The following is a 26,731-nucleotide window of genomic DNA, read 5'->3' on the forward strand; positions in this document are numbered from 1 at the left end:
TTGGAGGAAACCAAAACTCAAGTCTGTCTTTGAAGGTTACTGTCTCTGACAACCATCATTGCCCTGGTGAATACCTTTTATTCATACAGCACAGCTGGATGGACTAACTGCACATCCCAAGTGTTGAATTATGGTTTTCAGTGTCTCGGGCCCTTGGGAATTCTCTGAGAATTTGATCAGTGAAACTAAAGACAAAATAAATCCTTAAGTGTGAATAAATTTATGAGGGGTAATTGGAAAGGCAGCTACTTGCAATGCTCAGAAGCCAGTGCCCTCCTGACTTGTTTCTTTCCCTTAGAAACATAATTTCTGCACCTTAGACTACAACAATATACAGTAGCTTCAGATGCAGCCTGGGATACAACAGCTTGGATTCTGTCCATTCTACAACAAGAAGCAAGAGTCTCAAAATGCTCATGAGTAAAATACTTGCATTAATATCATTTGATGAAGGCCTTCAGATTTGCCAATAAAAGCGCTCAAGCTGTGGAAATTGTTTCAGCTGAGAATGTATCAGGGCAAAACTATCAGACTCATCTTGGACTTCTTCCTGCTCACAGCCACTGCTGTAAGAAAAGGTCAAACTACATGGGTCTCTGGAATGAAGCAGCCTTTTCAAGTCTTAAGCTCTCATTCACCACATCTTAGTACCAATGGAATTAAGTGCCAAAACTCTAGCAGGGCCAACCTACCCTAAGATGTAAAGGAAAGATTCAGACATGTGAGCATCTAATTTATATTCCCCAAGGTATTACTTAGTCCCACTGCAGTTAAGACATCCTTCCTGTTTCTCATCCAAGGGCACAGATGATTCCTCTAGTCCAGCTGGCTTTAGCTTTGAACCACCCTGATGTCCAAGTGTTATGCCTCTGCTGCCATACAAAAATAAGGAATGCACCTCCTGCAGAGGATTTTGCAGGGAATATCCTCAAGATTAGACTGGTGAAGAGCTGCTTTGAAATAAAAGGATTTCTCTGCAAAACAGGAAGATGCTTTCAGGACTTTGGAACAGCATTCACTTTTAACTTTCTGCTTGCATGTTTGAACTGCAAAATGAGACATCTTTTCTATATTACGTGATTTGTAAGCAAATAAAGAAGAATACATGCCAGTAAGTAGAAATGGACTAAGCTATTCCGGACAAAGAATGTTTATGCCCACACAAAGCTTCATCCAACATCTCGAAAAAAACATGATTAACAGTACTGTGCTGATCTTAATCAGATTTATTAAGACAAATGCTGAAAATCCAGCGTGCATGTTGTGTGTGGGTAACTAAAGGAAAAAAAAAAAAGGCCAGATAAAAATGCCCAGAGGGAGTGAGCTAATGACTATCTTCCCATTACCTCATGGGATCATTAGGTCGACATGATCTCTCCGCGGCCAGCACCGGAGCCACTTCCCCGCCGGGACGGAGGCCAGCGGCCTTTCCCTTCGCCGGCCGTCCCCCCGCACAGGTGCACCCTCAGCAGGAGGCGCGACCCGCCGCCATGTCGGGGCGGGCACGGCGGGACAGCCACCTCAGCTCCCGCCCTGCCCCCTCCCCGGGGGGCTGCTGGGCAAGGCGGCATTGTTGGCCGCGTCCATCACTCCTCGTCCCCGGCTGACATAATGAATGCGCTTGGACACACCTTCCAGCCCGGCGGAGAGGCGCCGCGTCTCCACGGACAGCCTCACCGAGCCCTCCGCTCCGCTCCCCGCAGCCCTCGGGGAGGCGCCCCGCCAGCCCGCCCGGCCCCATAGCCCGGCGCCCCGTCCCAGCCCAGTGAGGGGCCGCGGCGGCCGGGCCGGGCTGGGCAGGGCGAGGAGGGTACAAAGTCTCGCTATGCTGCCCAGCGCCCTTTACTGGGACCTGGTGGGCTCCTCGGCTCTCCTCAACCTGCCGGCGGCGCCGGGCTTCGGCAACCTTGGCAAAAGTTTCCTCATCGAGAACTTGCTGCGGGCCGGGGCTCCGAGCCCTGCCCAGCTCCGTCCCCTCCCCGCCAACCCCGTGCCCCTCAAGCTGTGCCCCGCGGCGGAACAAATCAACCCCTCGGGGGGTCCATTCCCGGCAAGATGGGCTTTCCAAGTGCTTAACCCCTCGGCGGCGGACGGCGGCCGCCCGCCAGCGCGGGCCGCGGCGGCGGAGAGAGGCGGCATCTTCCCGCCGGCAGCCACAGGTGAGCGCCGGCCCCTCCCGCGTCCTGCCGCCGGGGAGACGGGAGCGGGAGCGAGGGGCTTGCCGAGGGCTCGGCCCCGCGCTCCGCACGGCGGAGACGGCGGCAGGAGAGGCGCGGCCGCTCCGAGGAGCCCGCAGGCGGCGGCGGGACGCCGAGCCCCGGTGGGTGCCGTGCCGCCGGGGCGCGGCGGGGGCTGCGCCCGGGGCTCCGGCCGAGGGTCTCGCCTACCGCTGGCAACGGGACGCTTAGAGCAGGTGGTGCGGGCGGCGGCTTCCGAGTGCGGCCGGCCGGCGCACCTGTGGGTGTAGAGAGCGCAGCAGAGTCCCGCGATGGCCGCGTCGGGTGCTGTTAAACGCCCCTAATCGCAGTTCTTTCAGGTCTTGACGTCCCGCAGACTCCGGAGGTGGTAGAAGCTTCGCCGCCAACAGGCGCTCCGGGAAAGTCTGAAATTCCAAGTTTTGGGAGAAAGGCGAGCGGTCCCATTTCCTAAGTAGCGATAGCTCGGGAGTCAGCAGCCCATTTCTCTACACGCCCTGCTTTGCGGGACAGCAAGGCGTGGAGGACCCGGCTCCTCCTGCCAAAAGGAGGATTAAGCCACGTAGAACAGGCAGTTTTCTGGAAGTTTTGACAAAACCAGGGACGGGGGGAAAATAAAAAAGTTTTAAAGAGGTGTAAAGGTGCGTTATCAGCCCGGTGTCACACTGAGAGCCTGCGCCCTGCCGGGCGGTGGGGACCAGCTCGCGGCCGCCCGCAGGAATCCGTGCCGTAGGATTGGAAACAAACAGGTTTACAAAACCCATTCAGTTTCTTGAATGTGCCGATTTTCGTATAGATACATTTTGTCTGGGCACGAGCAACATACTTTAAGAAATGTGTACTTCTGTTAGTCATGGAACTGATTGTAGTCAATTCATTAAATTTGGTATTAGACTCGCTATCTATATAGTATTTTGCTTTTCTATTAGAATGCATAAATTATTCCAATATTATGCGGTATTTTAAGAATTTTTATTTATGATACAGTTTTAAATGCGTTTAAAATGAAAATCAGACAAGCAGAATTGTATTTATTTAATTAAGTCTTTGCGATGTGAAACCAAAAGGTTTGTTTTGAAAACAGAAGTAATTGTTTTCTTTTCAAACATAATTTAATTTCAATTAGATTCTGTTCTTCAAATTTCAAAGTAGTATTTAATCCTTTAGCATTATGTACTTTAGAGGTAGGCAGGAGAGAGTCAAAGTGTACATTAAGGTTTCTGAATGCTCCTGACCTCTCAGGTAAGTGTCACCTTAAGCATATCAGTTACTTAAACGTGTTTAACTAACTATAGGCTAGGCCAGGGAACAGGACAAGTATCATCTTCCTGCAATTTGATGAATATTATCCCTGCCTGCCCTTTGCCCTTACCCTGAAAAAAAGTTCTAGAGAAAATGCTATATTTATTTGTGGAGAGAAGATAGCAGATGCCCCAGCACTCTTATTTGCTAGAGGTAAAGGTATTTTGTTGGGTTTTATTTGTTGTTAGTTTGTTTGACTGGGTATTTGTTTGTTTGTTTTAAAAAGCTGTGGGTAAATTGCTGCAGAAGTTCCCGAATGCCAAGTTTTGCAAATGCTTGTTTCCAGGATTATTTCTTCTTTTGATTTACCCATAGCAGTAGTTGTGATTTTAGTATGTTAGGTCTGCCTAGCGATTTGGAGTCCAGACCTATGCTTCTTCTGATTCCACAGCTCCCACAGATCTTGGAAAAAGCACCAGGCTCTTAGATTTGAGCAAGGAGAAATACTGGTGTTTCCTCATTCATCTTGCACCCAGAAGAAAATTCTCCTGTGACTGTACACTTGCGACAGTGACTTTTATATTCCAACAGGGATATGTTGATTCTGATCTCACTTGTGTGTCTTAAAGTGATGAGGATGCTTAGTTGTCTCAACATTCATAAATTTGAGTTAGATTGGAACGGTCTTGCTGAGCCAGTTTGTGGTTTCTAAGGAGTCTCTTGTCTCTAGTGTAGGCGTATACTGAGGAAACTGTTCAGACCAGACACTGCATTTGTGAGTAGGGCTGGGGTGGTCAGGCTGCGTGTAATGTTTCTTGTTTATACAGTGATAGGGCAAAGGAGCATTTTGGCAGAACAAAAATTTTAGCCTTCAGGGACTAATGAAGATATTTTGACTAAGGAAGTTGTGCTAGGTAGGGTTTTTTAATTTACTGATTTTTTTTTTTTTTTTAAGAATAAGCTCATATTTGGAACCCCAAAATCACATGGCATTTTGGAAAATCTTTCTTGAAGCCTTTAAAAAGATTATTGAAAATGATAATGCAAGCTTTTTTTTTTCAAAAAATCTTTCTGAACTAACAAGTGCTTTATAGATCATGCAGGGACTGAAAGTTCCCTAGTAAACTAGCTTTGCATAAGCCAAGTTTCCTTTTATTTTTTTAATTAAAAAAAACATAAAGGAAATTGAAAAAGTACCAGACTTTGAAAACAATATATTACTCATGTTGTCCCAAATTCTGGTGAGGTCACCAAAAGTTCTCAAAAAGAAGGAAGTATAAAATCACACCAGAGACTTAACTGAATAAGCTGAACCTTTTTATATGTATCCACAGTACCTACAAAGGGAAGACTTGAAGAAAGCACTCCATTTTAGGATACCTTTTAACATAAAAGTGCTAACGAATGTAAATCCTGTATTCTTTCTGTAAATTGGAAAACACTTATCCATGGTGGCAAAAGAGACCAGAGGGGTTGGCATTCTTGAGCTGGGCTATCTCATCATGGTAATTTCTCCTTTTGTAACTCCTCAGCAACTGAGTTGTATCAGCAAGTTTCCTTCCCAAAATTTACAGGTTTCAAAGTATTAGTTGGACTATTTCAAGTGCTTATCTGCATGTGTATTTTACACACATCTCCTACAAAACTATTGTGAATAAAAAAGTGAACAAGAACTCAGGAAGTGTCACACCCTAAATATTACATCATCTAATGAGCATAGTAGAAATAAATATATTTGCTGTCTGTAAAAGTTTAAATAATCACTTTCCATCACTATATACATTTTAAAAAAATAAATGTAGTCATTGTAGGTATTTGAAATTAGTTTGGTTTAATTTAAGAAGAACATGAGCAAAGAGCATGTTACATAAAACTTAGGAAAGAAAAAAAGAAGGAGCATTACTGCTATATGATAAACTCATGAGCCTTCTGCAGTGGTATACCAATTTATACTGGCTTGGGATTACCACAGGCTTTCTTGCACTTCTTCTGAAGCCCCTTTGCTCTGTGCTGTCCTCAATTTCCTCTTGCTAATCTGGGTTTTAGTCCCTTAACTCCAAGCCTATTGTTATATTCTGGATAAATTAGAAGACTTGACAGTTTTCTTCAGTGTTTTCTGACACATAAAAATCGGACGTGAGGATGCTGAGATGCTGTGTCTTGTAGCACAGGTGCTGTAAAGAGGTCTACTCAAATATTTTCTCATGACTTAGTTTCCAAAATTATTGGCTGGCACTAGAGCTGAGTGACCTCCTTGGGAAATGTGAAGTTACTCTGCTACCTGAAATAATTTTTCTAAATATCTCTGCTCTTCTTAAGTAATTTGTCCAGGAGGAGGTTGACAGGAAGTGCTGTACAGTGTGAATATGGTCATGTGGCAAGAATGTGGCTTTCTGCTTTAATTTTGGCATTTTTGTAGATGAACAGAGAAAGGAAATTGAAAACTGCAGCAAAACAAACAGTGAGATAATTCCATTGTAAAACCTGCTGAGAAATTTATCTTAGGGGATTTTTGACTAAAGCATCAGAATACAAGAGCGCAGAATGAAGGACAGCAAGCATAACAAAAAAGAAAACTGAAGAACTATATAGTATATATAAATTGGACTTCGAGTAAGCATCTATAGATGTACTTAATACATATCCAGATACATTTGTGCTATCGATGTGTCTTTTCTTTCTGTAACATTTGGGTACTTTACATTTTGATGCAGTTATCATCACATTGAGCCAGTGAGATAGGAGAGATTTCTGTTGTGTAGAGGAGAAGCTGGAGCAAAACCAAATGAGGTGACTTACCTGACATAATACAGATTACTGGTAGCATTGCAAGGAAATTAAACCAAATCTTCTGCAGGCTAAGTCTCTGGAAAATGATGTCAATTTTTTCCTTCTCAGGTGATGACACCAATTCTATCCTGAATCAAACATATCTTATTTCTCATATTTAATAAAGTGTCTTGTATTTCTTTATCACAACCAGGAGGCAATTAAATGACTGAAATTTAAGTGATATTTTTTCATTTTGGACCTCTTCTTAGTGAATTAATGCTTATTAATTATTGATTTCAAGCCAACTGGCAGCCAGGGTGTGTCCTCAAGCGACATGTAACACTAGCTTTCAGTAAAATAAAAGACAGGAAAGAGCCCAATGTTTTGTCTTGACTCATCTAACTCAGGCAAGTTGACTGACAAGTCTTAGGATTTTCTTGTTTTGTTGGTGTTTTCTGGAGATAGAAAGTTTCTTTAAGGTGGGGAGATCTATTTGGCATCTTTTCTTATTCCCTGATTGCTAGGAGCACTGAGACACTGTGATTGTTTTGAAAGTTTGTCTTTGGAAGCAAAGGAGTTTTTGTAAGTATTAGAAATCACAGACTAGCACGTTTCCTGTTTCCAGTTAACTTTGTGAGCCATTTAATAGAATTGGTCTGGAATGCCCAGCATATTTTAAGAGTGGCTGCAAAATGGCTTTTAATGGACAAACTGTTGTCCTCATTGTGAGGTTGCCAGAGCTAGACTAGTGCCAGCTACTCTGCGACCCAGCCACTAGTCTGGCAGTCTGTGCTTGGTGAGGAGTACGAGCATTGGCTGGACACCACTCCTTCCTTTGGCTGCTTTCGCGGTGCCGGCTCTTGGAAGGAAGAGGATCCCGAGTTTGGTCCTTGGCAAGATTTAGATACTACCAGAAGATCTCAGAGCTGCACTAGGAAGACAAGTGGTGGAGTTTGTACAAAAGAAATTGACTGAGTTGAAACCGTGGAATCAGTCATGCCTACAGTAACTGAATTAACTTCTGTGAAATATATTTGGTACAGCAGAAAGAGCTGGTCTTCTGAAATCCTGTAGTATATTGCTCATGGGTTTAGAAAACACATGACTGTGGTAAGGATTAATCTCATCAGGCAAACTCAAGTGCAGATTTCAGGTTTTATTGTACTGTGTCTTTATTGTTTTCTGTTAAGAAATCCTCCTAAATTTTGGGAGGTGAATTCTCTGCTTCCATTGCCCTCTGAAGGTGTTTTGTATTCTTTTATAAAGCAGCTCTGCAAAATAATTGATGTTTTACATGGTAGTTTTGTGGTCAGTCATGACCACCCAGCAGAAAGGGGAGTTTGGTTTTTTTCCAATTGAAAACAACTGCAGGTATATAAAGCAGTAAGAGGCTGTATTTTGTTATGTAGACCCTGATATTTATAAAATTATACATCCAAGTATTTTCAGTAGCCTGGACTGTGCTTTGAGGTGAGTTGTCACTTTGGAGAAGTGGCCCTTGTTTGTGCTGAAAAGCTTATGAAAATTTTTCATGAGAGGCTTCTTTTGTCTGTAGTTGTACCATATAATTCTCTTGAGGTATTCTGAATGTGTGTTGAGAATGTTACCTCCTTGTGACTATGTGACCATCTCAAGTTTCAACTTGAAAAAGTAATTCCTTGTACAAATGTAAAAATACTAAACCCGTTTTGTTAAAAAAAAAAAGAAAAAAGAATTTTCCATGTGTTATTTTTTATTCTAACACTGTTTCTATTATCTTGGGACTTTTGTCTGTTTGGAGCTAGCAATACTGCAACAAGTAAAGACTGCTCCAGGTAAAAAAAGTTGGCTAATCAGTGCATACCCCAGGAATAAATGGTGCATTTTGGCCTCTTGTACAATTTTGAATTAGTGCTGCAACAATGAAAAACCAGTGAAATGTCGACTTGCAGCAGCTGGCCTTAATTTTGCCATGCTTGAGGAAATAATTTCTAAACAAATTGTAATATGTTGAAAATCAAAGAAAATAACTAATGACTTTCTAGCTGAATTTTTACACTTTTAGAGTCTTTATGGCTGTACAGATGATAGTATTCTTTTGATGTTACCTATGAGGGACAAGAAGAATGTCATGGCCATTCAGCTGTTTAATAAAAAGTAGGTGTCTTGTCTAAGCTGTAGTCAATAGAAAGAGATGCCTCCAGAGACACGTTCTGTGTCTTCAGTTTTAAGGTGATGAACTGTTATGTAGAGCTACTTCTCTCTTCTCATTGTCTGAACGGGAGGCCCAGACAAGGAACTTGGGCAAGACACTGAACTTTAAGACAGAGAACTGACAGTGATGCCTGTTTTGACAAGAACTGGTAATCATAAAGTGCTGAGGCACGCTCCTACATGGGCATCCTGAGGAAGGACAAAGCCAGAAAAAAATTGTAAATCCACAGGTAGATTCCCATCTTCTCAATAGCAAGGCTGTGTAGGAGGAACGGAGAGGGTAAAAGCCACTTTTACTCCTGACATCAGGGTACCCATGGAGTCTTTGGCAAACATTGTGGAGTTTGGTTGTTGCTTTGGGTTGTACACGTGAGATCTGACCATGTATTGTCACCAGCCTCAAGTTGGTGTATTTCCTCAGGTGATGAAAATCATGTACAACAAATTACAACATAATAATTAGACATGTGAATGATGCCTCTGAAAACTGACAGTGATTAATGTGGTTTCAGATAATCTGCAGTGTGATGCTCTTGGCCATTACATTGCTGTAGATGCAAGTGATGATTATGCTGTTAGCACATTTCAAGCCCATTTTGGGGGCTGCTCTGTCAATTTTTGAAAGCCCCACCACAACCCAGCATAAAAATGTAAGTCCACTCTTTGCATCCATGTTTTGTGTAGGAATTAAAAAGATATATATTTAGAACTTTGAAACCCTTTCTCTGAATGTTTGGCAGTTTTCAAAAACTGATCTGTGGATGCTACTCTGCTTTACCTGTTTGGCTTCACTTCCTTTGAACATTCATGTGGTTGTGTTTTACAGGAATAAATAGGAAGCAAATGGTAACTTTGGGAGTGCAGGAAAGCCAGTTCTGTGGGGTCCTGCACCACAGGCTCTTGCAGGAAGTTTTTCCACTTCCACGTGATGGCAGTTGCTTTTGGGTGGGATATGGCAGTGGCTGCTGCATTGTTCTTGCAGTTGGAGGCTCTTCTTCAGCTGATTGAAATGCTTTGGGGGTGCACAACTGCTGCTGGAACGTTGCACTCTAAAGACAGTAACTGCTAGGGAAAGAGCAGTGACTCATCATGAGGTCCAGGGCTTGTGGTTTGGGAGCAGAAATGCAGCTCAGCTGGATCACTAAGCTGGTAGAGCTACTGCTGGACTGTTTTCGAGGAACTCTTCATGACATGACACTTCCCTGCAGCTTTGCAAAAGCCTGCTTTAAATATTGCCAAAAATGGATGTAAGTAGGAAATTCCAGTTCTGCCCCTGTTATGGGCACAAACCATCCAAGGTTCTCAGATGAAATATGATAGTTTTACTGATAATATATTTTAAGTTTCCTGCAAGAGCTGGAACCCAGACATCGTGGTGGAAAGCAGTTCATGTGGACTTAGCATGTTTGAAGAATTGAAGTGTTCACGCAGCTTGAGGTTTCTCTGCTTCAGTTGTTAGTTTTGTTAGCTGGCTCTAGGCAGTTTTCTGAATAATCTTTTTGGAGGTGTTCCAGCTCTCTTCACAGGCTGATACCACATTTTTATCAGTTATCTTTAAACCCCCCCCAACAGACTAGCAGAATGTGCAGTGAAGGAGCCTGTATGGATAATACCAGGAGTTTACCATCAGTTTCACTTTCCCTTAATAGCCATTTTTCCTTCACCCTTTCCCACATTCCTGATGGCTGATAGCCTACACTCTTTACTGAGTTATTTCACAACAGTAGAATTAGAAAGAGAAAACAGGGTCCTTAATAATAAGCCATTTTCAAAGTTGCATAACTGAGCTGGACTGTATTTAGGAACCTTACTCTCAAAATGATGGATAGTTGGAAGGAAAACTTCTGATCCCATTGCCAGTATGACTTTTTCTAATGGAAGGGCTTTTGAATTTATAATATTTTCAAAGCAGACAGTGTCTTTTAAAATATTAGTATCTGAAATGCTTTCTGAGTTTTAGCACTAGATAAGCTTGAGGTCCGTTTACATGTTTAGTATTATTTTAGTGTCTGTAAAATTATTTCTGTTCACTAAGATAAATGTAGTGAACACTATTACTAGAATTTGCATACAGCACCAGTGTCAAAAGTATTTGTTTTATGAAAAAGACCCAAACCCTTTTGTATATATGATCCAATGCATTTTCTTTTAAGGCATATAGTACAGTTTTTGGAGTGCCAAAAGGCACTTAGACTTTGATACTTTTCATGCATGTGTGAAGCTAAACCTGTAAAGACTGAGTTTTGTGAAACAATTCCACACAGTTTCAGTTTTATAAAATGAAGATATAAAGCAGAAAAAGGCTTAAGTGTCCTGAATACAAATTATTAGGATTTTGCCCCTGCTTTAAGTTCCTATACGTCTCTGGGAGCAGCAGCTGCCTTTTGGTTACTGTGTACCTCATTCTGGCCAAAAAATGGCATAATTAATATTCTGACATCTCAGCAATTTTCAGCCTTATGTGAACAGCAAAGAGTGTTTGCTTTAGGTCTCTTGATCAACAGATATTGATAGAGTTGCTGTGATGTATGTGAAAAGAAAATAATAGGTAGTGCTTCCTCTATATTGTTCCCAAACTGTATTATGCCATTTCTTCAGGTATAATTTCAGCATAATTCTAGGCAATTTTAATTCTGTTAATGGAGTTTCATACAGGTAGTGGAAGCCATTTAACATGATGAACTGTATTGTTTTTATCAAAGATAAAAAATATAAGTGTATATTTATATATACTTGTATAAAATATAAGGATATGTTGAAGCATTAACATTTTTCTGTACGTAGAACTCCCAAGACAGAGTTGAGTATCCCTGTATTATGTCACATTGCTTTTACTGATGTAACTCTGCAGAACTGCTGCATATTGGTTTGAGTGCAACAGCTTCAGTAGATGAAGGGGTGTAGTTTCACGTATGTAATGTAAAGCCACCTGTGCATCAGTATAGCTGCAGCACATTAAAAAGGGTTACAAACTGGACATACATGTTGGCTATAGGCATAGAGAGACATCATGGCATTGTTTTTTACTCAGGATCTAGACTAAATATTGAGAAGTGAGCTAAGGAACCTCTTTGTTCAAAGTAGGATTTGAGGATTTCACCTGCATTTTACTTCTTAAGCAAATATTCTGCTTCATAGAGATACATGCCCTGCAGGCAAAAAAAGCAGCAGTCGGTTGAAAGAATTAAGTAAAATGCCCAGGTAAGCCAGACTCCTGATTTCCATCAGCTTGAGCGGAATTAGGATCAAGATCTTTTCTGTTTGCATCATGGCACTGTGCTACTCTATTAAATCATTGTCAGCAACTTCCATGGAAATATATTGCTTGCTTGGAGTTTGCTTAAGCAAACAATTTGCTTAAGTTTTTACTGTGATCCATCTTCAGACCTTTATGCTTGCAGCTTACTTGTTGAGAGATGTAGTGAGTGGAGGAAACTGTCCTTTCCTATTCCTGTCATTACTTGCAGGAACATGCTCTCTATCTGAGTCAATAGCTTGTTCAATTTTGATTTATCCAGGTGTCTTCTGCTTTTATCACATGCCATTATGAACCCCACATTATCAAAACAGAGCAAGGAAGTGGACAGAGTTAAGAAACTACAAGAGGGAATATCAAGGACAGGATAACATGTCTGACAAAAATTGCATGGCATGAATTAAGGTGTTGGAGCAATGATTGGAGGGAATAGGACATTATGGCAGCCAAGGAATATCCAAGGCATTTAAGAAGAAAGCAAAGGAATGGAGTGTGCCATCTTCTGTATTCTAAGTTATATTTTCAGAGGTGGAGAGTTTTACTTGACTGTAAGGGAAATTTGATAAAAGCACAAGGAATGAGCCTCCCAAGGAAGGGAGGAAAAGCTCCTTCACCTGAGAGTCTGGGAATTTCAGAGGATAAAATATACTGTCAATGACGAGCTCTAATGTCCAGGAGGTTGGCTGATATTTGTCTTCTACAGCTCCTGTGCTTCTTGTGTTACTCAGATTCTTTCCAGCTTACACACTTCACCATTTGCATCAAAACCCTTTGGATACATGGGATAGGTAGTATTTGGCTGCACGTTCTTGACGATTTTAAGTTTCTAAGGACATGGTTCCACATTTGGTGGTCTTGTGTGGAAAAGAACCTTTAGAATACTAATGCCTGGTGTAAATCATTCTTTTTTGTAAATGTTTTGCAAGTATATGCCTCAAAACCAGGCAGTTAATTTGTATTTCAGTAGAAACAGCAAAATTTCAATAGAAAGCTGCAACAGCAAAATGCTTATCAACCAGTAATTGCAAGTTAATACTTTAAAAAATGTTTAGAGTTAGACTTCTATAGCAATAAATTTTTTACTCTGGGATAACAGCAAATTTAAGGGTCAGGAAACTTATTTTGAGGTCCTAATACATACTTGGAAAATTAATTTTGAATTATCTTTATTTTTAATTGCGGTTGGAAAACTTTTAAAAACTAGCAGCATGGCTTAGATACATGTATCTATTTACTTTTCTTTTTGATTGTTGATTTCTTTTTTTTTTTACCCAAGTCTGCTGTTACTTTTTTTTTTTTTTTTTTGGAGATTTGGACAGCTACAGTACGGGCTCTAGAGCCACTTATTTTATGCCTAAACCAAAACAAGAAGTGACATAGACGTTGTGATGCTGATCACAATTTACAAGTGTTCAGTTCTAGCAATGATGTGTCTTTTTCAAAACAAAAAAAAATATCCCAGGTTTCATAGTTGACTAGTACAAGCAGAAATTGATAGGTAATTAAGATTAATGGAAAATCCCATGAGGCTTATAGAAAAAAAAAATTAAGGGATAAATAGATAATAAAGACCTTTCCATGATTTGGAAGCTCTTTTTAGATATGAGAGACTGCAATTTAAAAAAATCTGTAAAGAATTTACCAAATATTACCTAATACTGTGAGTTGACTTTGCAGATTTTTTTGTTGTATCAAGCAGAGCCTTCAGCAAGTGGTTTATTTAAATTTAGAGCAGTTGTCCAGCAAGACTAAGTTGACAGTCAGAGTAACAGAATCAGGCCCTGTAGTCCATGCCTGTAGAGCTCAGCTGTTTCATCTCATGGCATTTTATGAATTTTATTCCTAAAGGTTTCTTGTTGAGGATGTTATTGGTTTGAGTGCTGTTAACAGCATTGGAGTTCCAGCTGATTTTTTTTTTTTTTGTAAGGTGACATGCTTGCTAGAGTTATTTTAAATAACTTTCAGATTCATTATACTCATTATTTCAACAACACATTATTGAAACAATGTTCAATACCAATATTTAGGAAAACTCCCATAATTACAGCAATTACAGAAGGAAATTTCTAGTCTGTAGAGCTTCATTCTTATAAATATAGGGAGAGTTTTGCATATTATAGCTAAGCTATGCATGTAAAATAACCTTGCTAAATTAAAGAGCAATTACTTGGTTTATCATTGTTTGCCTTAAAAATATCACCATGTTGAAAAAAGGAAAAAGAACTTGTGGGGCAGGACTTTACACACTGACTTTTTGGAGGACTGTTGTTATGAATATCACCTAAGCTCAATGGATAATCAATTAGATCTATGCTTTCTTTGCAGCTCTTTCCAAACACTTTTTTCTCCGAGCCCCGCCATTCTACTCAGCATGCTGCGGTGGGTCCTGTCAGCACCCTGCCTCCCCCACTGCTTTTCCAAGTAAGTTTTTATGCTTCATCAGTAATGCTTGAGTTATTCTGTAAACCAAAGCAGCAGGATTTAATGTGTTCTGGAAAACTAATTGGTGATGCAATGGCAGCAGCTAATTCCTTAGTAAAATCACAGCAATCCTATTCAGAGGGTTTCCAAAGATTTATCAAACTTAAGTACACTGAGCAATTGTGAGAGGTTTCTAATGGCATTGAGACACCCAGACAGAGCTAACCTAGGAAAGTGCCTTGTTTTCAGTTTGCTGGAAACAATTCTTTAAAATCAGTAACTCTTTTAAAAATCAGTGTCAATAAACATTTGCAAGTAAGAAAAGAGCTGGAGGATTGTAAAATGCGTGCTGCATTTTAATGTTTGTTAGGGGTGTAAATTATGATTCAGGAAGCTTTAGCACTATTTAAATACAACAATCATTCTTTTTGTAGTAGTCAAATGTGTGCACATGTTTAATTTTGTTTCTCTTTTTTAATTATAATGTAAAAAATTGAAGAAGTATGTTAAAGAGAATTTTGACAAGTGTTCACTATCCATTCAGGATTAAGAGTCCATTCAATCCAAAACTAAATTTAACCTTGATTGGGAAGATTGCACGCCAAAGTTGTAAGAATGGACAGTCATGATTTTGTGCTTAGGGCTCAGGAAAGAAAACAGAAGGGGCATTTCCTCTTTCTTGAAAACAGAAAAAAAAGCACAAATTTCTTGTCAAATCCAAATGAAAAGTGGAGCTTATATGTGCTCTGGCATATACTTTTTTATCACAGTTGCATTCAAACCATTACTGACTAAAGTGCATGCTTTTTATGAATGTTTCAGAAGGGCAGTTGCTAAGTTGAATGATTCTTGACAAGTGAGGCAGCAAATGCTGGCAGTTTAATGAGCTGCAAGTTTCTGAGCACCTCTTTAGGGGGCTGACACTTTCCCACAGAGCGTTTTACATGGCCTCGGCTCTCCCACAATGGCTGACAGCACCATGACCAATCACCACTTTCACTTTACTCATCCACACGCGACCTCACCACAATTTTTCACTGTGCAGATGAACTTTAGGAACCATTTCACATTGAAAAGGCCTGGGCAAGGGTCAGTTGCCCTTTTGTATGGCCATAAAGCAATACTCTATGTGCCAGTCTTTTCTCCTGTCTCACATTCCAAGAGATTTTCTGGACACCATTTAAAGCACTTGACTGAAAAATAAAGCAGTGAATGAAACTGACTTTTATAGACTCATTCTAGCTCATCTTCCCATATAACCCTGTCTACCTGAAAAGGGATTTAGTGGATGAGCTGAGTGTATACAGGGACTTGCTGAATACATAGGCCCATTATCAACTGTGGGGATTGTTTATTAACCAGGACTGATACACTAGTATTTTGGAAGTGACCTATTAATTGTCCATTTAACTAGAATGTATTGAATTCTAATGAAAAAATGGAAACCATGACTAAAGCTTTTACTTGCTCCTTCAAGGTGGTCTCTGCCATGAAGGCAAATGAAGATTGTTCCACAGATTAAGGGGACATTTATCACTATATATTAGGATACAAAGGAAAGACTTAACAAAAATCAAATCAGTAACATAGGAAATAGTTGGTCACATTTATGTCAGCAGAACATTAAACCTGCTGCATGTTCAGAGTGACAAGCTGCAAACTGACATATTTAATTTTGCTGGAATTGTTGAAATGTATAAATGACTGCCTCTCCTGCTGCACTGGAAAGGTCTATAATCCGCAAACTGAAATTTAGTTTTTGTGTAACAGTTGGAGTGCATTTTAGAATATGGCTTATTTAAAAAAAAATTCTCTAGGCAACCCAGTTGGTGGTAGGTTTCAGATTTTTTGCTCCATAGGCTGTTTGTTAATGCTTCTGAGCATTCTGCTCATCATTAAATTTTGTTCAGTTAATCTTTTAAAACCCATCACATATTGTGCCTTAGAGTGTAAAGATGGCTCACTATTAGTCTAATATAGGTGTTAAGATGGACCCTACAAACTGCCTGCACAGGAATTAATTGGTGCCTTGAGGCTCCAGCAGGAGGTTGTTTCCTTGCTGATTGACTGTTAACAACCAGCCAGGCAAGACAAATTTTAAGGGGTCACATAATTTGGCGTCCTCTGTCCTTGGCTGACAACTCCATTGTGGAACGGAGGCCGGGAGGCAAGGACCAGCCCTGTTACGCCTCTTCCTTTGCTGGTGTCTCTCATCCCACAGTGGGGATGAGAGAAGATACCAGTTCTGCTGCTGGCTCAGACTGTACCTTCCAGTAAACCTGAGAATGCTGACAATTCAGCAGAAACTACTCAGAGGCTACCTGGAAAAAGGTACCTAAATTCACTAAGTTTGAGAAGAAAGAGAGAAAACGTGCATGAGGAAGGAAGGCTCCCAGCTTGCTCCCAGTTTTGTAGATGTGATTGGAGCATGCAGTGAGGGTTATGAAGGGGCTCTGCAGTCCCCAGAGAAATACCATCCTGGCTTGCCCTTCCATTGTGGTATTTTGACTTTTGTCCTGCAGATGGTTTATTGTGATTTGGATGAAGTCTGACTGTGTATCACAGTGTAATAAATATCAGGACATTAACCAGTAGGTTATGATTTTTGTATCTGGTCTTAGATAAAATTTTGAAAATTGAAGTACATCTATATAGATTAAGGATTATTTATACTGTAACATTGCAAATCATAATAATTATTTTTTACCACATGCTGTCATGAGTGACAAATAAAAACATCTTGATTTCTTGACATGAAAAGTTCAAGAAAAGAATTGACAGAATGCAATGGGCTCTAAATCAGTAACGTTTCACAGGGGTAGTTTTATTTTAGGGAATAATCATTGTACACTTGCTCAGCTTCTCATGCTCTGCTCTACTGGTCAGAGCTGGAAGCAGGATGCAGGGGCAGTGTAAGTAATATCAATATCATGTGTTACCAGTAACATATGGCTACAAAAGTATTTAGTCAACTTTGCAAGACACAGATATACACTTCACTTTCTCATCATTATACTACAATATCCTCAGTATATGTGTGTTTGTTTTTCTGTGGGTGTTTAAAGATACATATACCCATGTGTATATATATATGTATAATAAACAGAAGTTGAAATGTGGTGTAGCCCCAAGGACAGTTTGTGGAAGCTGCATCTGGATTTCATTAGTATTTTCAAGAGCACTATATAAATTGAAAAAAATGTATGTCATTTCCCCCCCCACCCCATTACAGCTGACTAGAATAGATAGACTTCTACACAAAAAAAAAGTTTAGTATTTTAGAAAATCTGATTTTCAGGGAGAATTTGCTTTTGGCTTTGATATGAATTTGTAGGAATTGAGCAGCAGCACACCTTTGCCGCTGCTGTAACTGTAAGCTGGGAGGGCAGTCTAGGCCCATGGACTCGAGAAGGTGGTGGACAGCAAGAGGGCAGCTTGCATCTGAATTGCCACTCCTACAGCAAGATTGTAGGTGCCAGTGGCTGTACAGCCATGGCACAGGTTTCTGAGCCAAAGTGCTCAGCCAGAAGCTGTTTCCTGGCCTGCTTGCATCTCCCTAATTATCACACGCCCTGCTTGATGACAGGCCCTATTCAACTGATCCCTGCTCCTGCTTCCTGAGTATTTGAGGAAGCTGGAAGCATATGAAGCCTCACCAAGGACTGCTTCTCATACACCATATCTTCCTAGAGAAGAGGGAGCATGGGAAAGCACTATGGCTTTAGGTTTTATTGGGTGTGAGGAACGTGAGAGATTTATCTTGGGATTTCTGTGCTCTTTGTGTAAACAGTTCTACTTCTTCACTGCAGCTCTGTCCCCCAGCTTTGAGGCTGTTTTCCAGGGTAGGGCTCCCTCTAGGCGTGCATTAAGGGGATATGATTGGATACACTGAAAGCTGCCCTCCCAGGACTTGGTATGAGATGTCAAAGGATTAGAAACCAGGATGAAAGAAGTAAGTCCAAGTACTCTCCAAATCCTCTAATACAAAAATTGCTGTAGTTTCCAGAATAACTAAGTGAATGACCAGGGATTTTCTGAGAAATAGATCACGCTGAAACTCTTTCATTAGTTAAAAAAAAATAGAGGAAAGCCTACTTAGTTTCTTTGAATCACTATTACAGACCACTTTTATCTCATTTTACATTCCACACAAGGAGTAAATAAACTCATAGGAAAACTTGTTACAGTTTACTCAGTGGTGATGACAGGCAAAGAAAAGTGAAGTTCCTCCCTGACTGTATTTGAATTTTGCAGTAGCCTCTCTCCTAATATTCCTTTATGAACTCATCTGATTTTCTTTGTACCATGTCAGGGGGAGACTCTTGACTACTGACAGCACCCCTATATCCAAGTGAGGATTTAATCCTTAATGAGCATGACTGAAGCATTACAACACACTTACAACACCAACAAATCAAAAGTGGGACAAGAGTCTGCAAACATTATAATGAACAGCACTTAATATTTCTCTGATATGTGCTAGATGTTTTGGGAAATTCTCATCTATTTCCAACAGGGGAGGAAAGTGTGCTGCCTCTTCTGACCCAAGAGTCTAACTCCAAATCCCGGAGAGGCATATTAAGAAGAGCTGTCTTTTCTGAAGACCAGAGGAAAGCTTTGGAGAAAATGTTCCAGAAGCAGAAGTATATTAGTAAAACAGACAGGAAGAAACTGGCCCTTAACCTGGGTCTAAAGGAGTCTCAGGTAAGAAATGTACTTTTGGGGAGAAATCTTTAAAATTACTTTGAAGGAGGAAAACTGAACAGTGCAGGGGCAGCCCTGAGCTCTTTTACCTGCAAAGACCTCAGTAAACCAATGGCAGTTTAAACTAGGGAATACTTGAACAGTTTCCTGGTTTATTTTCTGTTTGTGTACATTCAAAACTTGATGGCTCCATTTTCACACAAAGAAACATGACCACTGTGTTTCATTTCCAACTCCCTTTTTTTTGCTGTCTGACAGAGCTCTCTTGGAAGCTTTGGATGGAGCATAGTAGGGAACTATGCTCCATCCCACTGCTCTAAAGGCAAAACATGAGAGCATAGATCATTCCTTCATTCCACCCTTTGCACTCACAAACGAACAACTAGGGACAAGGCAGTCAATGGCACTTCCTCTGGAACTGTTCTGCAACAGACAGGCAACCATCCCTATGGAAAGACACTTGACTGCACAAAGAGATTTTTAGAGCTGAGAGATACCATAAGAAATAAAACTTTGCAGGGTGACCTGCTAAAACACTCCCACTTTACTTGCCAATTCCCATTTCATGGGATTTTTTGCATGAGTCTGAGTTGGTCTGCTGCAGGATTTTAGAGTTTAGCTGAGGGTCTAATGCCTCCAGTGAGCTGTTTTGACTGAACAGCTGCCTTAATAGTGATGCTGAGCAGCAGTAGCACAATCGGGAATTTTTGGGCCCTCGCCTATCTGCAGATAAAAACATAGGAAAAGTGCCTGGCTTGAAGAGCACAAAATCTGAAAGAAGCTGGGAGGAAAAAGTTTGTGAGGGCATGTAACAGCAGAAAATGAACATGGTAGTTGCTGACAGGTAGGATTCTGAAGGTGCTGGAGTAGATGCAGCCCTCTAGATTGCAGATGAAATACTGAGACGTGACAGTACAATTTTGTTTCTTTGAATGCAGTAAGATTGAAAGTGCTTAAGATACATGTGCAGAAGCTATCTTGGGACAGAAAAGCCTGAGAGTGGTGATGAGAACTCTTGTCATCTCTATCTTGGAGATTTTCAGAACTTGAAAAGACTCTCAACAATTTGATCTAACTTTGCAGTTGGCTCCAGTTTGCACGGGAGGTTAGATCTGGTGGTCTGTGGTGGTTCCTTGCAACCTGATGACTCTGACACTGTTGCAAGCACTGCAGCAATAAACACAGAAACAAGCAGAGTGTGGTGTTTCTCAGTGTGATGTACAGAACTGTAATCTCTGCAGTAAAACTATTGCAATCAAAATGTACAATTGCACTCAGCAGTGTGCTGCCTAAGAAATTTCCCAAAATGTAGTCAAATTCCTAGTATTACAGTTATTTCCTTGAGATTATTTTCTGTGCTCATGTTATTCAAGAGAGCTTGGGTGTGTAAAAAATTATGTAATGATACATAGATAACCACTACCACTACAAGAATATAATTTTGTGGTAGTGACAGACCAGATGATATTTGTCTCTTTTTTTATTCCCCCCATGAAAGGAAGAGAAGTTTCTGTGAAGGTTACTTCTTCAATTTTCTGATCAGTTGTGCTGGAGGAACAGTACCTGTCATCTAAGACAATGATTCTCAAACCTTTGTCTTCATATCAAGTATCTGAATACTAGACCTAAATGCAAATGTTTAAGGGAAAAGAGAACACAATCTGAATAATTTGATTGATCACCCTTACCTTTCTTCTCTTCATGTAAAACCAGTTCCTGGTTGTATATTCCCCCAAGCTTTCCCCAGCATTTCATAAATGCCTTTGAATGCTTGTATTAAGAATTGCAACTCAAAGTTTTTGAAAAGTTGATTTTATCTCAAAATCACATGAGTTCTAGGCAACTCCTGGAAAACTGTAGTCAGGCAGACAAAATGTCTCTAAATCCTCAATCCTGTCTCTTATGTCACAACACACTTTTCTGTATGGCCAAGCTGATTTTAGCTATGTTTGTGAAAGGGACAGTCATGCTTCTTACAGCCTCTACTTAATAGAGGCCCTCACACCACCAGTCATATCACTTAGTTTCCTTAATGATGATACTAATTTTCTCTGGGAATTCTCTTCTGTCAAGAAGGATGTTGCTTGTAGGAAACTCTTCTATCCCTAGCTATTGGGCTGTTCATTTTCCACTCTAAGTAATTTATTGTAGGTGGTGAAAGTCAAGGCAAATATTTGTATTTGTTCCAGGTGTAGTAAATAGTGATGGGAAAATCCTCAGATAATATCAGTCAGCTGGCTTCACTGGTTCTCTACTGTAACAACAAATAAGGAAGGAATGTGAAACTAAGAGGATGAAAAGGAAAAAACACTTGTTAGGGCAAAGTTGTTTAAAGCAAAGAATAATAATAATAAACTCTTGTTAATTTGCAAACAGGTGAAAATCTGGTTTCAGAATCGAAGGATGAAATGGCGAAACTCCAAAGAAAAAGAAGTGCTTTCTAACAGGTGCCTCCAAGAAGAAGGTCTTCAGGAGAACTACCTCTCACGATCCACCATGAATTTTACCTCCCCATGCCCATCTGTGTGGGAAATGTCTGAAGAGCGGGCCAGTCTAAGGTGGAGGGAGAATTCTCCAGGAAATTCTGAAAGACTGACTACTACACAACCACCTCCAAGAGCAAATTCATTGCAGAGCCCACTCTATTTGTATCCTGACCAAGACACTGCAAACAAGGCATCATCAAGTGTAAAGGAGTAGGGGCAGTTTGTAAATGGAATGGCAGAATGCAGGCTTCAAATGAGCGGTCTTTTAAGATTAACAATATTTGAACATTGTAAAGCTAACTAGTTTATGCTTCAAAAATATGCTAAAGTCTAACACCATTAAAATTACAAACAACTAATGACTAAAGAAGTATTCTTCAATATTCAGTTTTTTCTTGTGTCTTTTCCAGTCTTGTACTGACCTTAAAAGTAAAATAGGAACTGATGGTAAGTAAAATGAAGTGAAGAACATGAAGCTGAATTTGTGCTCTGATTTATACATCTGCACTGTATGTGATGCTAGTTAAAAACACACTAACAGAGAATCACTTTTATCTCTCATTGTAGTCAGACCAATTAATTTCTTCTGTGCATGAGATAAAAGGAGCTCGTATCTCAAGACAGTAGTGGTTTTGGGTTCTTTTAGAAATTTATTAAATAACAGAATAGATTCATATGGACAAATACAAGCATTTTGGTGTGTTTTCTCCATCTGTCTTTACATATGTCAGTATTCAATTAGCTTTAAATAGTATGGTCACAGGTCAACTGATAACCTTGGTAAAGTTATGCAATAATAAAAGGCAACCAACCTAAAATGTTCCATGTTTAAGTAACTCTGATCAGAGTGTGTACTGGAAAGTGCAGTTCACTGGCTTCTGTCTTGCTGTCCTGCATGAATCTACTAGCATTCTTAACTTTGAATTGCAGTGTCTTTTTTTTGGCTGTTGGTAGAGTCTTTTGTATTTCAAAACTGTAATGACAGTGTGCAGAATTGTAGCCAAAAATGCAGTAAGCAACAGACGCATAACTGGAAAAATTGCTACTACAGCCAGTTCAGAAAATTACTTATGGAGACGATGTACCAGTAGTGGCATTATTCCTGGCTTACTGTTGTTTAAACTGGCACCAGTAAGGACACATTAGCATATATCTGTATCAAAGTCAGGACAGTATTCTGTGTAACAAGTAGCCTCAAATATTATTAAAGCTACTTAAAATTATTTGCTTGCTTAATCCAATTTAAGGAGGTCAGTCTATCAATTTAGGTGTATCTTTCTTTGTTTTATTTGCAAATCTTTATAGCTCAAAATGGGAGCATAGCATTCATTTTCTTTTTCATACATTTGTGGATGCCTTTATTGAGAAGAGAGACTAAAGATATTTTATCTTACAGGCAAAACCTTATGGAGAACATTGTGTTTTTATAGGGACTATTTTCTTTCTGGCTTTGATACATTTTATAGGTGAAAGATTATGATAATCTAGTCTGGCTTTTTTTATCATATATGCCTTGAATGTTTCTGATTATTCTTGCCTTGAGCTTCAAATATTTTGAACTGTATTGTACATCTTCCAAAAAGCCGTGCAATTGTTGTAGAGTAAGTTGTTATTTAATGTTTTACCTTTTGATAGATGATTTACTATTCCCCTTGCTATATTGTATTATCTGGGAGGTGAAGTTTGGATATATCTGCAGCTAAAAATCTTGAGATTGCAATGATGATCCTTGTATCATTTATGCACGATAAGGTGAGTTTTGTACCTTGCCTTGTGCATGTCCTGCTGTCTCAGTGGCCAAATTTGCAATCCTGGTCTTGCATTATGTGGCATTCCTTGCGTGTGATTTCCTCTGCTTGATTTAAAGAAAAAACAAATTACAGAAGAATTAAGAAGTTATATCTCCCTGCATTTACAAATCTTCATTAGTGTAAGCTGTCTCAACACCTACCCTCAGAAAGCCCTTGAACACATGTTATATACTGGTCAGTTAATGAGAGAAGTTTATTCCTCTCTTGCAATTGAAATCCCGGAACCAACTCAGATTCTGCAGGAAACATAAGGTGGGGAGGAGAACAGACAGATTGTGTATACATGGGGATGAATTTGGTGTTGAAGTCCTGCCCTGTTTGGCCAGCTCCTGCCTGAAGAGCCAGCTAAGGTTAGTAGCCCAGATGGTTGTGAAATTGCATTGCAGTATTTGCAGAGTACCATCTCATGATCAGGTGGTGGTGTATATATATGTGCATCTATTCATCAGTGCTTCCCATTTTGGAGGAAATCTGTATGATAGGGGTGGTGGGGTTTTTTAATTTCACCTTTAATGGAAAGGGAGCCTTCCCAGCTGCTCATATTATTTTACTGCAAGTCAATGAAGCCTCAGTGCTAGAAGCAACACTTTTGGAGATGGGAGATGCGATTCAGAATGCTCCTTGGGAAATTCTTTCAGTTCACGGTGTTGCAGGCACAAAATGTGAACTACTGTCAAAACTGAGCTGATGTGCTGAACAGAATACGTCTGAAGGCTGTCTCACTGAGGCAAAGATCAAGCAAGGCTCATGCAGCATTGGTTTTGCAATTGTAATATTACAGGTGTTTTAAATTCAACAAATTCTGGTTTCACTGTAGCCTGTTAAAACTTAAACCATTTCAAGGTTCTCCAAATCTCTTAACACCTCCTATCAGTGTTCTTACTCTACAGCTAGAATGAAGTTTCAGTATGCCAGATAAAAGATTTTTTATCTGAAAATGCTGACCAAGCTTTTTAAAAAACCCTAAAGTATACATCCACATCTTGAATTATATCTAAAATAGTCTGATTAAATTATTATTTGGGCCCATGAAACATAAAATTTTGATTCCTCTGATTTTGTGCTAAATAAAGGAGAAGTTTCTCTTCAGTCCATACTGTGAAAACTTGGTAAATGAGAAATAGCACCCTGTACAAATACAAAAATATATTTACAGTGCCAGTCTTTTCTTTGTGAAGGATCAAGTGGTATTTGGTTTCTTCAAATACGGTATGCCTACTAATTTTAGAAAGAACGAAGAGAGCACAAGTATGCAAAGTGCCCAGCAGATACTTGAACTGCTTCATAACAGACACAGTGCAGAGGTGAAAGGTGTAGTGCTACTGGTGTAAGAATGACATGATAGATACCAGTGCTACTTGGATTTCACAGATTTGACCTGATGGATGATCTTGCAGCATGGTTGTAGGGTATTTGAGGTATTTCCTGTGTGTAGCATTTTGAGACTTTAGTTACCAGCTGTGGAGTATTATGATGGACATTTATTGAGATCCTGGGACTGGGGAGAGTTTGGGTACCACAAATTGCAAACCACAGTTAAAAACCTCATCTCTTCAGAGGCTGCAAACAAAGCAGATACTTATACTCACTGGGCACCTCTCTGTTTGTTCTGGCAACTTATCAATGCTAATGTAATACAGAATACAACAAGGACAGAGAGGAAAGGCTGAGACTCAGTACTCGCTTTGTTAACCGAGCTGTGAACTTCCATGTTCTCAAGCTGTGCTGCTGACACAGAGATCTCACTGCCCAGCGCAGCAGCCTCAGGAACAGAAGAGACTTTTCTCATCCCACCTATTGATGATCCTCTGTACGGGTCTGAATGTGGATCTTGAAAGTGTGTTCTTAAAGACAGGGAGAGGAGCTTCCCTGATACCTAAGAAGAGGCTGCTGATTTCCTTCGAAGCTCTTGGACTTTTAAAATGTATCACAATGCAGATTTTTGCAGTCTGTATTAGACACAGCCGCCGTCATATTTTACTGCATGTGAACAGCTGTGAGCCTGTGAAAAGACCAGCTAGCTCCTCCATGCACCTCATATAACATTGTTAAAAACTGGATTTTTAACAGGTGTGTCAGCACTTAAACTTTAGTTGTATATATTTACAGTATAAAATGATTTTCTGAAAGTTACCTTGTTTTTATTGATCCTTTGCCAAACAGGAATCAAGTATTATGATCTGCTGAGAACAGGGCTGCTTTAAGGCACAAAACTGCATTACTAACTTCAGTGTCAGAACAGTAGTACAAAGGTCAAATGTCACTCCTGAGCTGCAGTAATACATCAGATTTGTTTTATCTGCTGTGATTTACTAGTACTGGGTTTTAAATACCAGTTGCCATCACTGTAGCCACACAGCTCCTCTGATGAATGTATGTTCTGCAGTCAAAAGACTGACATAAATTAAGTGCATTCACATGCTTCAGCACTCTCTACCATCTAGACTGTTACTGATTTTCACATACTAGAAGGAAAGACAAACCAATTTCATGATGATAGCTGTAAATCCAGTGCCTTTAGAAAGGAACAGAGAAGAATTAGAGTCCAATTAACTTAAGACTCAGCTTTGAACCACAGGGAGACCTACAGAGAAAAAAAGCCCCTATAGAGAAAGGTTTGCAGTGGATGAAATTCTTGTGGACTGAGGAAGTCTTTAAATGAGTGTGCTTCTAAGGTGTGTACCTGATGACTGCTGATCACCTTTACTGGAAGGTAAACTGGGATAGTTAAACCTGGGTCTGAAGTTCCCCCATGCAGACTTGCACCAAAATTCATGGCCAGAGAATGGCAACTCCTTGGTTTTATATTGGTTGTAATTCTGAGCACTAAAGCTGGGCATGGTGGACAGGGATGTCAGAAGATAACATCTCTATAGTGATCTTCCAGTGCTTTCTAAAGCACGTAGAAATGCCGTTTTTTATAAGCATTCAACCCTTGAGGAATTCTTCAGTTTTTCCAAATAATTTTTATTTACAGATCAATATTTGAATGAAGGTAGCTGAACATGCATGTATATTGTGCAAAGAAGACCGTTTCAACTTGTTTCTGTTTTGCAATCATGGGTTTAGATAAGAGCTAAACTATGAGTGACATTAGCCACTTAGTCTACCATGGAAACATCAGCACATACAAGATTCAGTCTAAATTTAAGATACACTATCAGTACCATTTAGTGCATTAGGAAAGGAACAAAATAAATTTTCAGTCACTGGGAGTGTCTCTGTTGTATCCTTCATCATTCTGAAAAAATGGACACATGATGAGGAAATCACTGATGTGCAAAAGCCAGTTCTAATAATTGAAAAAAAAAAAATTGGACTCTACAAAATGTCAGTATTCTGGGATTATCCTGCAGTGCTTCATGGAATAAAGTCTGAAGAACAATGGAGATGTTTTAATTCTTAAATTTATTTGGTTGGCAAGGAAGTTTAATGGAAACAGATTGTTTCACAAATGGAAATTGTACCATTACTTACCTATTTTGTTGCACATGATGCCAGTGCTTAACTGGAAGCCAATCCTGATTTTCTGATTCTCCATTAATTTACAGAATTGTTTCTCCTAAATTAATATTCGGATATAAATGTGATGGATTCTCAAACTCCAAAGCTTTTGATAGTAGCACACAATTTAACATGATCAAATTCTCC

General features: G+C 39.9%; 1 protein-coding gene across 1 annotated transcript; it reads left to right on the top strand.

Moving 5' to 3' along the window:
- The first annotated feature begins 1,480 nt into the window (after positions 1-1,480).
- On the top strand, positions 1,481-26,295 carry DBX2 (developing brain homeobox 2). The gene is made up of 4 exons (XM_066550281.1): positions 1,481-2,159; positions 13,984-14,079; positions 18,596-18,783; positions 21,160-26,295. Exons 1-4 carry the CDS (start codon positions 1,616-1,618, stop codon positions 21,481-21,483), a joined length of 1,152 nt encoding a protein of 383 aa, XP_066406378.1. The 5' UTR covers positions 1,481-1,615; the 3' UTR covers positions 21,484-26,295.
- Positions 26,296-26,731: the final 436 nt, after the last annotated feature.

This window comes from Molothrus aeneus, chromosome 5, assembly GCF_037042795.1.
Source record: "Molothrus aeneus isolate 106 chromosome 5, BPBGC_Maene_1.0, whole genome shotgun sequence".
In the NCBI taxonomy this organism is placed as follows: domain Eukaryota; kingdom Metazoa; phylum Chordata; class Aves; order Passeriformes; family Icteridae; genus Molothrus; species Molothrus aeneus.